At 34.4% G+C, this 12,861-nt stretch overlaps 2 protein-coding genes across 13 annotated transcripts in view; one reads left to right on the top strand and one right to left on the bottom strand.

Annotated features, from left to right (window-relative positions):
- Positions 1–12,861, top strand: part of Syn2 (Syntrophin-like 2) — a 38,411-nt gene that overhangs the window by 16,505 nt on the left and 9,045 nt on the right. For both annotated transcript variants that reach the window (XM_065367443.1, XM_065367442.1), the window contains exons 4-8: positions 3,100–3,259; positions 3,359–3,484; positions 3,584–3,691; positions 3,890–4,074; positions 12,168–12,335. In XM_065367443.1, coding sequence (XP_065223515.1) covers positions 3,100–3,259; positions 3,359–3,484; positions 3,584–3,691; positions 3,890–4,074; positions 12,168–12,335 — 747 coding nt within the window. The remainder of the gene's footprint in view (positions 1–3,099; positions 3,260–3,358; positions 3,485–3,583; positions 3,692–3,889; positions 4,075–12,167; positions 12,336–12,861) is intronic.
- LOC135847730 (uncharacterized) overlaps positions 1–12,861 on the bottom strand; it is a 151,895-nt gene that overhangs the window by 131,061 nt on the left and 7,973 nt on the right. The gene's annotated exons all lie outside the window — the stretch shown is intronic.

The following is a 12,861-nucleotide window of genomic DNA, read 5'->3' as shown; positions in this document are numbered from 1 at the left end:
ACCAACGAGTGATTTCAATTGACTGAAATTTCTCAACGATTCAAATGAATCTTTCGCGAATCACTTTCACAGAAACATCACACGCTTGATTCATTTTTTTGTTTCAATTACTTCGTTGGAAAAAATTATTTTAGTCGTTCTCAGAATTGAATCCTTCCAAAGTCGTTCGAGAATGATTCTCAGAAAAAAGATTGTTCAGATCATTCATTGCCAAGATATTCAAAATTTATCATGGTCGGTTGTTTCAGGACGGTTTAATCGAGGATTCTTTCATTACAACGGTTATTCTAATAAATCGAGTCGTTCGCGAACGAATTTCTGAAAACGATGCAAAACAATCTGTCAAGTCATTCAAAAAAAATCGTTGAATTTGTTAGCGAACGAATCTCGTAAACCGATCGCGAATGAATCACTCAGGTCGTTCATAAACGAATCAGTTCGATCAACTCATTCGCGAACGACTTACTCAACGATTCAAATGAATCTTTCGCGAATCACTTTCACAGAAACATCACACGCTTGATTCATTTTTTTGTTTCAAGTACTTCGTTGGAAAAAATTATTTTAGACGTTCTCAGAATTGAATCCTTCCAAAGTCTTTCGAGAATGATTCTCAGAAAAAAGATTGTTCAGATCATTCATTGCCAAGATATTTAAAATTTATCATAGTCGGTTGTTTCAGGACGGTTTAATCGAGGATTCTTTCATTACAGCCGTCATTCTAATAAATTGAATCGTTCGCGAACGAATTTCTGAAAACGATTGCAAAACAATCTGTCAAGTCATTCAAAAAAAATCGTTGAATTTGTTAGCGAACGAATCTCGTAAACCGATCGCGAATGAATCACTCAGGTCGTTCACAAACGAATTAGTTCGATCAACTCATTCGCGAACGACTTACTCAACGATTCAAATGAATCTTTCGCGAATCACTTCCACAAAAACATCACACGCTTGATTCATTTTTTTGATTCAAGTACTTCGTTGGAAAAAATTATTTTAGTCGTTCTCAGAATTGAATCCTTCCAAAGTCGTTCGCGAATGAGATTGTTCAGATCATTCATTGCCAAGATATTCAAAATTTATCATGGTCGGTTGTTTCAGGACGGTTTAATCGAGGATTCTTTCATTACAACGGTCATTCTAATAATGAATTGAATCGTTCGCGAACGAATTTCTGAAAACGATTGCAAAACAATCTGTCAAGTCATTCAAAAAAAATCGTTCAATTTGTTAGCAAACGAATCTCGTAAACCGTTCGCGAATGAATCACTCAGGTCGTTCACAAACGAATCAGTTCGATCAACTCATTCGCGAACGACTTACTCAACGATTCAAATGAATCTTTCGCGAATCACTTTCACAGAAACATCACACGCTTGATTCATTTTTTTGTTTCAAGTACTTCGCTGGAAAAAATTATTTTAGTCGTTCTCAGAATTGAATCCTTCCAAAGTCGTTCGAGAATGATTCTCAGAAAAAAGATTGTTCAGATCATTCATTGCCAAGATATTCAAAATTTATCATGGTCGGTTGTTTCAGGACGGTTTAATCGAGGATTCATTTATTACAACGGTCATTCTAATGAATTGAATCGTTCGCGAACGAATTTCTGAAAACGATTACAAAACAATCTTACAAGTCATTTAAGAAAAAAAATCGTTCAATTTGTTGGCAAAAGAATCTCGTAAACCGTTCGCGAATGAATCACTCAGGTCGTTCGCAAACGAATCACTCAGGTCGTTCGCAAACGAATCAGTTCGATCAAATCATTCGCGAACGACTTACTCAAAATCGTTCACGAATGAACCACTCACGTCATTTTCTTCAAACAAATCACTCAAATCGTTTTGAAAACAAATCTCTCAGGTAGTTCATGAACAAATCATTCAAGTCATTCGAGAACGAATCGTTCAGGTTGATTGCCAACGAATCACTCAATTTCATTGAGAATCCAGAAACAGTCTCTCAAATAAATCGGTCAAGAATAAATCACACAGAACGTTCTCGAATGAATCACTCAGGTCGATCACAAACAAATCATTCGGGTCGTTCGCAAACGAATCTCCTCAGATGTTCGGGAATAATTGAATAAATCTCAGAGATCGTTCGCTAACAAGTCTCTAAAGCTCAAGTCATTCGCAAATAAATCACTTAGGTTGTTTACAAACGAATCACGCATGTCGTTCGCGAACGATTCTCCCAAGTTGTTCACAAATTCTAAAATGAATCACTCTGATCGGCTGGTCATTCGAAAACGAATCACTACCAAACTCAGGTTATTTGTGAATGAATTTCGGAAATCGTTCGCAAACAAATCGCTGAAATCGTTCATGAACGAATCATTCAGTTCGTCCACAAATGAATCAAACATGTCGTTCGCGAATGAATCTCTCATATCGTTGGTGAACGAATTACTCGGACCATTCAAAAAAAATAAATTTCTCGAATCGTTCGCGAACGAGTTTCTTGAGGCGTTCATGAACGAATCGCACTCTAAGGAATTACTCGGGTCATTCACGAACGATTCTTTCACAAGTCGTTCTGAATGAATCTATTGAGCAGTTCATGAACAAATCAAATCTCTCGAGTCGTTCGTGAACGAATCATTCAGTTCGTCCACGAATGAATCAAACATGTCGTTCGCGAATGAATCCTCTCATATCGTTGGTGAACGAATCACTCAAGCCGTTCAAAAATATAAATTTCTCGAATCGTTCACGAACAAGTTTCTTGAGGCGTTCATGAACGAATCACACTCTAAAGGAATTACTCGGGTCATTCACGAACGATTCTTCAAAGTCGTTCTGAATGAATCTATTGATCAGTTCATGAACAAATCTCCCGAGTCGTTCGTGAACGAATCACAAATCGTCATGATGATTCATTCAAGTCATTCCTGAACAAAATTCCAATAGCAGGCAAACATAGCATAATGCAGAAGAGATTTTCCATTCCTTACAAAGTTTGTGAACCTTATTTTACAATCAAACATTGTCTAAGGGCTATTTCGTTCGTTTCTGTATCGTAAACTCATCTAATTCTCGTCGTTGGCCAATTAACTTCAAAACCATGACAAAATTTCATCTTCATTCGCAGATTAGAATAGTGAAAATAGTTCGAGACGAAAAAACCGGGCTCGGTTTAAGTATCAAAGGAGGTGCCGAGCACAACTTACCCATAATGATATCCCAAATATTCAAAGACCAAGCGGCCGACAAAACAGGCAAATTATTCGTAGGAGACGCCATTATAAAAGGTACGGAACAGGGGAACGCAACACATTAAAATACGCGTATTTTTCAACCAAACACTCTACAGCCATTTCCCTTTTCATTTTTTTTTCTTTTTTTGGCAGTAAATGGAGAGATGATCGTACATTGTACCCACGACGAAGCTGTCAATATCCTTCGAAATGCCGGCGATCTGATTATGCTCACGGTGAAATATTACAGAGCAGCTACACCATTTCTTAAAAAAGATGGTAATTACGATTACAACATATTTTAGTTGGGGTGTGAAACGGGAAACTTCTCGTCGAAAATATCCAAGAGATGATAACTAAAACGATATGTTTGTGTAGAAAAATCGGAAGACGAATTGAAAAATCAAACAGAAAACTCGACGACGAACTCAGTTACCAATTCAATGACTCTAACTTTGAGCAAAAAATGGGTCGACGTTACAGTAGGTAAATATTTTTCATCGCTTCATTCGAAGTTCGAACGATGTAGGTATACGCTAGTATACGAGTATTTCTCGCCGGATACACGAGTAGAGTATCGAGTATGCGAAAAAATATACACACAGAGATAGATAGGAAAATACTCGTACATATATAGCGAGCGACATTATAACGCAAGGCGGATGCTTTCTGTTCTGTTCGCAGTACCACTTAGCATGGGATACGTGACAAGATACATTCACGGAACTGATAAACTTCGACCGAATGGCTTCGAAGTATATGGTTTGAACGGCGTTAAATCCGGAATTATTTATTGCGAAACGCCAGCCATTTTATCGCAATGGCTGAAATATATTTCCGATAATATCTCAGCTTTATTACAACTAGAGGTAAGATTGCACATATTTTTTTTTACTCTGTTTACCCTTTTACCTAACAGCGGGCATAGGCAAACCGGCGGCAAAGTGACGTTGAATAGCGACGACGTTGTCGAAAGAAAAATTAACCGTACGAGGCGAATCGAGTGAAAAATGAATTGACATTTTCGCGCGCCCCGAAATTCATTTCCTACGTCGGGATTTAATTTTTTCCCTTCACGGATAACTTATTGCTGCGCGAAAAACAGCTTTCCTCCCCCTCGATCCTCGGTTAATCTCTAAATTGAAAGGTCGAGCCACATTTTTTCCTGTTTAAGATTTTTCTCGTGTTTTTTTTTTTTTTTTTTTCGCCACGAGAAGTACTACGTACTAATACGTTACGTATGAAATATATTGCTTTTTGTCGAGACTCCAAAGAGGTAATTTTCAAGTTTATATACGAATTTCGACGTATTAGAAATTTACGAGGAAATTCTACACTCGTACGGTCGTTTTCATGCTTTATATCGATGGATGTGTACGTACAGTGTACATTAAGGAAATTGTGTACGTATATTAAAATGATTAATTGAACGTGACGGCAACATTAGAACAAATCGAGACGATTTTTTCTCTTCTTTGAAATCTGATTTTGAGCAAAAACAGGGATCGTATTCAATTTCCGACAAAAAAAGTAAATTCAGTAACCGAGAAAGCTCGAAAAAGTAACAAAAAAAGTAACGAAACATTTTCATGCGAGAAAAAACTATTTAAAAAACAGGATTAAATTTTTGTAAAAAAGCATTTTTTTTGAAATTTTTCACAACACAGTAAGCTTTTTAGCAATTTTTAGAAAAAAAATGTCAATTTTCGAGAAAGAGACTTTAGGACAATATTTGATCCAAAAAATATATAAAACTTCGTAATTTTTGAAAAAAAGTGAAAAATGATAGAAAAAAAGTTAATTTTTGACAAAAAGCGAGACTTTTGGACAAAACCTAATCAAAAAAATATAAAACTTCAGAACTTAAAAAAAAAGGAAATTTTTGAAATTATTTTGAAAAGCAAGATTTTGAGCAAATTTTATAGCAAAAAACATACCTACCTACCTTTGACATTTTCATCATAAAGCAGGATTTTTTGGTAATGATGACGAATTGGCAAAAAAAACGAAAACGATACTTATTCACAATTTTTATCCAAAAAGCGATACTTGGACCATTTTTGACGGATAGTGAGACTTTTGGAATTTTTTGCGAGCGAACAACAAATTTTAGCCATTCGCAAAAATGCAAAATTTTTTTCAATTTTTGAAACGCAAGATTCTTTGACAATTTTAGGCACAAGGCAATGATTGACAATTTCGATTACTGGTAAAAAAGAGATTTTTGATTCATACTATTGAAAAAAAAGTTTGGGCTGTTCTGCTAAAAAGCGAGAATTCTTATCAAAAATTAAGGCTTCGAACAATTTTAAGAAAAGCAGAACTTTTGGCTAGTAATTTTTTCGAAATTGTTGTCGAAAAACAGTCTCGATGGTGAAGAATAGAACAACATTTCAACCTCCTAGGTCACTTTGATAAAATTCCCGCTCCCCCTCCCCCACCCATTTGGGCTCTTTGATTATCAAAAATTCGCCAAAAGTCAACACAAGTAATTTTAGTAGGTAAAACCATAAAAACTAGAAAAAGTAAACGAAAAGGTGACAGAATTAGAGCGAAACATTAAAATGCATAAAAAAATTAACCCCCCCCCCAAAAAAAAAACATACATAACAAATTGATTTGCAATCCAAACGAGAAATTTTGAAATTTCTGACAGAAAACGAATTTTAGGGGAAAACAATGTTAGCAAAAAAAGAGCCAATTCGAGTAAGAAAGCAGACTTTGGACAAAGGGTATTCCCGGTTAAGATAGGTGAAATGGCCCTGTTCCCAGATTTGGAAAATCATGATGGATTATTGTTGGGTACCTCCAATAAAAATTTTCGAGCGGAATTTCCGCCCCCCAACCCACCCCCCTTGGTCAGTATAGCCAAAAAACGCGTTTTTTGCGCGAAAAATTCGGTATCCATGAGTGGTGGGGGTAAAATTCTGGTACCACGCGGAATGTCAAATGTGTAGGGAAAGCCTGGGCCTTCCAACACGATTTTTTTCAAAAATTTTTATCATAGTGGTGGGGGTAAAATTGACAAAAGAAAACTTTGAAGCGCCACAGCTCCGAACTGAAGGGTACTACACAAGAACTGTTTTCGCCAAAATGTGTCTTTTTACAAGTACTTTCTTCCTACTAATCCATAAAATTGAAATTTTGTCTGAAAAAGGCTCATATTTGCAAAAAACTCTGAAAAATACGCGTTTTTCGCGTTTTTTTGCAAAATTATGCGAAATATGCGAAAAATGTATAGAACAAAAAATGTTGAGCGTCGACTTTTACCCTAGAAAACGTGTTCAAAAGGTTGTCAAAACGCTCATCTACTGAAATTACCTCAAATTGTAATCATGAACTCCGTGAATAAAAAAATACCAAAAAAATTCAAATTGAGATCAGAGCGATTCAGTTATAATTTTCACGGTCTTCTCATTTTAAACACATTTCCACAATAAAAAAATCCTTCAAAATGAAAATATCGCAAGTCAAACTTACATAAAGTTGCCATAGAATGGGCAAATTATCCAAAAATTGTTCAGAAATCTAACTCAAAATCAGTATTTGCAGAAAATACAAATTTCGATTCCAATTTCAATTTTCAAAAATTTTAACAAAATCTTTTTCAAATCCAATAAGTACCATACGTACATGTTCAACAAATCTTACCAAAATTCAAAATCTTGACCCATCATGAGGGACAAATCGTCTGAAAAATCAATTTTTCAGCATTTTTGAAGATCCTTTACCCATTTATGCACTAGATATTCTGAAAAAAAGTATGTTGTGTATTGATTTTAAAAATGGAAAAAGCAGCACTTTTGAGACACATTCTGGCAAACGTTAGAACTTTTTGACAATTTTTTCAAAAACTGTACTTTCAATCTATTTTGGCTAACACAAGATTTTATTAACCAATTTGGCATAAAATAGAATTTGGATAATTCATCAGAAAAAGGCCTTTGCCCACAATATTTTGTCAAAAAAGTGGAACTTGCAGACAATTTTGACAAAAAGCTGTAGTTTTGAAAATGTTGGCTAAAAGCAGAAGTTTTTTTCACAATACTTACCTATAGGCATGTAATTTACCTATTTATTTTGAAATAACTGAGAAAAAATTGAATTTTGACAATGGTTTGGCAAAAAACAGGATTTCTTTAGGATAATTTTGGGAAAATCAAGAATTCTTGCCAATTTAGGCAACAAGATTTTTTGAACATTTCGGCGAAAAGCAGGAGTTTTCTTTTAAATTTTTACAACAGATAAGTTTTTTTTTATAATTTTGACAAAAAAGGAACTTATTTACGATTCTGACGCAAACGAGATTTTTTTGACAATTTAGGGAAGAACAGAACTTTGCAGACAATTCTGGCAAAAAATATAACACCGACTTCTTAGGATCATTTTGGCAAAAAGAAAGAAATTTTGAAATTTTGGCTACTAACAAAGTTTTTTGGTCATTTCTACAAAAAATATTAGGACTTTCTTGATAACGTCAAAAAAAGGTATTTTTTCAACAATTTTGGCAAAAAACGGGACTTTTTTGGAAATTTGGACAAAAGTTGGGATTTTTTAATAATTTTTTTTACAATTTTGGCGAAAATGAGACTTTTTTTACAATTCTGGCGATAAGGTTTTTTGAACATTTTGGCATAAAACATGTACTTTTTTGGCAATTTTTACAAAAAGTCATAATTATGGCAAAAAATTGGAATTTTTGAAATTTTGGACAACAGGTTTTTTTGTTCATTTTTACAAAAAATATCAGGATTTTTTGATAACGTCATTTAGAAGAAAATGTATGTATTTTTCGACAATTATGACCAAAAACAGTGCTTTTTTGATAATTTCGACAGAAGTTAGAATTTTTTTATAATTTTCACAAAAATGTGACTTTTTTGATAATTTTGGCAAAAGCAGGAATTTTTGACAAGTTTGTAGTAGCGATTTTTCGCCCCATACTATGTAGCGACATGACCAACGTGACAATTATCAGATAGTGCACAGTGCAGGACTGCAGGTGCCATAATACCTCATCTCATGACTTTGCTGCAAAAATGTGATGTGTGCGTGCGCTTAGCTCAGTAGATGAGCGTTTTGACAATCTTTTGAACACGTTTTCTAGGGTAAAAGTCGACGCTCAACATTTCTTGTTCCATACATTTTTCGCATATTTCGCATAATTTTGCAAAAAAACGCGAAAAACGCGTATTTTTCAGAGTTTTTTGCAAATATGAGCCTTTTTCAGACAAAATTTCAATTTCATGGATTAGTAGGAAGAAAGTACTTGTAAAAAGACACATTTTGGCGAAAACAGTTCTTGTGTAGTACCCTTCAGTTCGGAGCTGTGGCGCTTCAAAGTTTTCTTTTGTCAATTTTACCCCCACCACTATGATAAAAATTTTTGAAAAAAATCGTGTTGGAAGGCCCAGGCTTTCCCTACACATTCCGCGTGGTACCAGAATTTTACCCCCACCACTCATGGATACCGAATTTTTCGCGCAAAAAACGCGTTTTTTGGCTATACTGACCAAGGGGGGTGGGTTGGGGGGCGGAAATTCCGCTCGAAAATTTTTATTGGAGGTACCCAACAATAATCCATCATGATTTTCCAAATCTGGGAACAGGGCCATTTCACCTATCTTAACTGGGAATACCCTTTAGGTAAAAAGAGGGTTTTGGAGTTTTTTACCAAAAAAAAAAATTGCAATTTTCAAAAAAAGAAAAATTTTATGAAAACTTTTAGAAAAACAAAAATTTTTGACAATTTTGGCCAAAAACAAGACTGACAATTTTAAGAAAAAAGCAGGACTTCTTGAAAATTATGGAAATAATTTGACAATTTTAACAAAAAGTATGTACTTATTCATTTTTGGAAATTATACGAGTTTTTTCAATATTAGCAAAAAGAGAGCCAATTCGAGTAAGAAAGCAGACTTTGGACAAATTTTGGTAAAAAAGGGGTTTTGGAATTTTTTACCAAAAAAAATCACAATTTTCAGCAATTTTCAAAAAAAGCAAAAATTTTTTGAAAACTTGTAGAAAAACAAAAATTTTTGACAATTTTGGCCAAAAACAAGACTGACAATTACAGGCATCATCGTACCCAAATTTTTCTAAAAAAAAGTGACTTCAGTGACTTTCATCAGTGAAAAAAGTGACCAAAAAAGTGACCAATTATTTTTAAATTCCAGCGTTCAGGAGAGTAAAAAATCGAAAAACAGAAGCAAAAAAACGTTCAATATCTCACCTAAAAACTATTACTTTATTCTCCAGTCTGACCCCACTGGAAAATCCGTTTTTTTTTAAAATGTGAAAACGAGTACTTAGCTCATTTTTTTATTTTTAAAATTTTAGAATTTGAATGATGTTTTTTTGAAGGAAATTGATTTTGAAAATGAAAAAAGACAGACCTAATCGAGGGCGAAAGCTCTTGAAAATTTGTATTTTGAGAGGCATAAAAACGATGTTTTTTTGTGAGAAATTCGTTTTTTGGCTTTAGTACTTGATTTTTAAAAAAATAAATTTTCATCTTCATTTAAGAAAAGAAAATAAACCCGAGCGAAGCGAGGGCAAAAGCTTTTGAAAATTGATGTTTCGAAAAGTAAAAATTTGTGTTTTTAATATTCTGAAATTGTTTAATAAAGAAAATTCGCATAAAACCCTTCAAAAATGAGTAAAAAAAAGATAATTTGAATTAAAAACGTTTTTTTTTTTTTGGTTTAAAAAACGAAAAAAAATTCAAAAAAGTGACTTTTTAGGAAGAAAAGTGATCAATAGTGAGTTTTTGATGAAAAAAGTAACCAAAAGTGACTTTTCGTGAAAAAAGTGACTAAGTCACTATAAAAGTGACCCAGTAAGATGCCTGCAATTACAAAAAAGCAGGACTTTTTGAAAATTATTGGAATAATTTGACAATTTTAACAAAAAGTAGATAATTATCCATTTTTGGAAATCACGAGTTTTTTTGCAACGGTAGAAAAAAAAACAAAACTTCATAATAATGACAACCTGCTTAAAAAAAATTGGATTTTGCAATTTGGCTAAAATACGAGAATTTTTGTAAATTTTTGCGAAAAAAAATTTGACTAGAATTTTTATAAATTTTTAGCAAAAGGAAGACTTTGACAATTTTAACAAAAACTAGGACATTTTGCCAATTATTAGCATAGAAAAACTGAAGCGAGACTTTTTTTCAATTTGTTGATGAAAAAGTGAGAGGACCTACTACTCGTACATCTTTTCATGCAAAAAAGCGAAACTTTTGGGTAATTTTTGAAAAAAAATGAATACATTTCAGAATTTTTTTGCAAGGAAACGACAAATTTACGTTAATTTTTGCAAAAGCGAGAATTTTTTTACAATTTTTGGCAAAAAAGGAGATGAACTTTTGGTAAAAAAAAACAATCTTTAGCAATAATTTGCAATTTCTGGGTGGAAAAAAGTTTTGAACAATTTATCGAAAAAAAGGTGAGACTCTTCAATGATTTTCTTATAAAGCAAATTTTTTTATCAACTTCTGGATAAAAAGCAAAATTTTGATAATTTTAGAAAAAAAGAATTTCTAGAAAATATTGGCCAAAAAAATACTTTCTCGCAATTCTTGTCAAAGAAACAAGCTTGTTTTCAATTTTTAGGTAAAAAAGCAAGACTTTTGAGTATTTTCCAAAAATTTCCAAATTTCAAAAGACATGTTTCAAAAACGACTTTCCAACGTTTTCATGAATAGTATATAAATGTTTTCGTAAAGACCTTCTTTGAAAATTCAACTTTTTTCAGTTCTTGCTGTAACACGAGTATCCCAACAAAACACGATCTATTTTCGCTAACGATTGAAAAACAGCAAAAACGAACCGTGAACACTCCCACACGAGTAAATTTTAATAATTTTCTTCACCGGTGCGTAAACGAGACGTTTGAAAATACTCTCGCAAAAAGCCATCCCACCCACCCCATCTCAATCGTCTCGTCGAAAAAGTAATTTTTTCGACTCAAAAAAGATAGAACGACACGTGGGCGTAGGTGTTAAACTCCATCTCTTCCATCAATACACCTCTTCTCAAGCCAGTGCGAAAATACATCGTGAGTATACGATTGCGATAACTCGACACATCGCATCGCATACGTAATCGTACGCTTGACGGATTTCACTTTGTTTCGATAGATAAGGCATTCATTTCCAAAAAAAAAATTAAAAAATTTGCATTCATTTTCCACCCATGATAGAGTTTCTATCGGGCGGCGCAATTGCAAACGAAAAAGAGACGAAACGAGGTTACCTGTTTGAAACACATAAAACATAACCCAGAAGAACCACGTGCGCATCTGGCCCTGGCGGAATTGCCAACTCGAATATTAATACCTCGGAGGAAAAGGTCTCTCTATATACGAGTTTCGCAACAAAAAAAATAAAACCTTCATCTATAATAAAAATTCGCTACATACGAGAAAAATAACTTTACATCGAATGAAAAATAAATAAGTCGGCGAAATGCAAATGACGCGTGAAAAAAAAAGCAGCAAAAGCTCCTCCAGTCAGAGTCGTAATCGTCGTCGTCAGAGTCGTCAGAGTCGTGTACGAAAAATTCATTACTTTTATCGTATTGTAAAGCTTTTCTTTTCGCGAAAGCGCGATTTGTCGAATTATTTTTCATTCGTGCGGTAATTTCACACCGAGCTGAGTTTCTCTCTACCTTTCAAAAAGGCTGCAGCAATGTCGAATGTCGTACAGCCTTTTAAAGCTTGCCTGCCTTTCTCGTACCTAGTCGTATAGCTTTCGAGGTGCACGAAGCACGATATTGTATGTGTAAAGCTCTTTAATGAGAAAACCGAACCTCGAGTACACCTTGCGGCCGAGTTAGCTCACTCAGCCCACCCCTACATAGAGTGTAATGTTACATCAGCACACACACACATCTCTTGTTACAGCCTCTCTCACTCTGCCTCTGCAATCTTATGTAATTTTGCAAAATGTTTTCAGATTAGAATGTACAATCGGTACTGCTCGGCTGCTGAAAGGATAGAATTTATGGGCTGGGTGAACGAAGGCATGAGACAACAAGCGGCCAAAATTAACATATGGAATGCCTACGAATTACGTTTCTTCGCTATCAAAGGAGCTGAAGTCTATTTCTTCATTACACCGCCGGTTCGTGTAATTTTACATTTCGCTCTTGTTGTTTATTGTATACGTAGTTACGAATTAGATATGTACGAATAAGGTTTCCATTTCTCGAACCGAACGCTAAGCGGGTATAAGGAGGAGGAGGAGGAGGAGGAGGAGAGGCGAAGGGTTCGAGAGCAAGACGAGCAATATTTGAATTTCTTATACCCTACGTACACGTAGATTGTGTATATCTACTTACGTAATAGAAAATAATGGATGAAGAATTGCGCACAATGACGTCAGTTCATCCCTTCTCGTACGTTAGTACGTAGTACTTGGTTTTAATAAAACCACTAAAGTGAGCGCGGATCTTGCGAAGAGAAATTAAACAATTTACGCAAACAAAATATTTCCATCGGGGTTTCCATCCTTTTTCCACTCTATCGTTCAATTTGTTCGGGAGGGTTTTCATTCAGAGGGAGGGGGTGGGGGGGGGGTATTCAAATACGTTATTCGATTCGAAGACGATATTAAAATTTCCAATTGATTATGCAATTCGAGCTACATA

Source organism: Planococcus citri, chromosome 5 (assembly GCF_950023065.1).
Source record: "Planococcus citri chromosome 5, ihPlaCitr1.1, whole genome shotgun sequence".
NCBI classification, from domain to species: domain Eukaryota; kingdom Metazoa; phylum Arthropoda; class Insecta; order Hemiptera; family Pseudococcidae; genus Planococcus; species Planococcus citri.
This window is presented reverse-complemented; position numbering and strand designations above follow the sequence as displayed.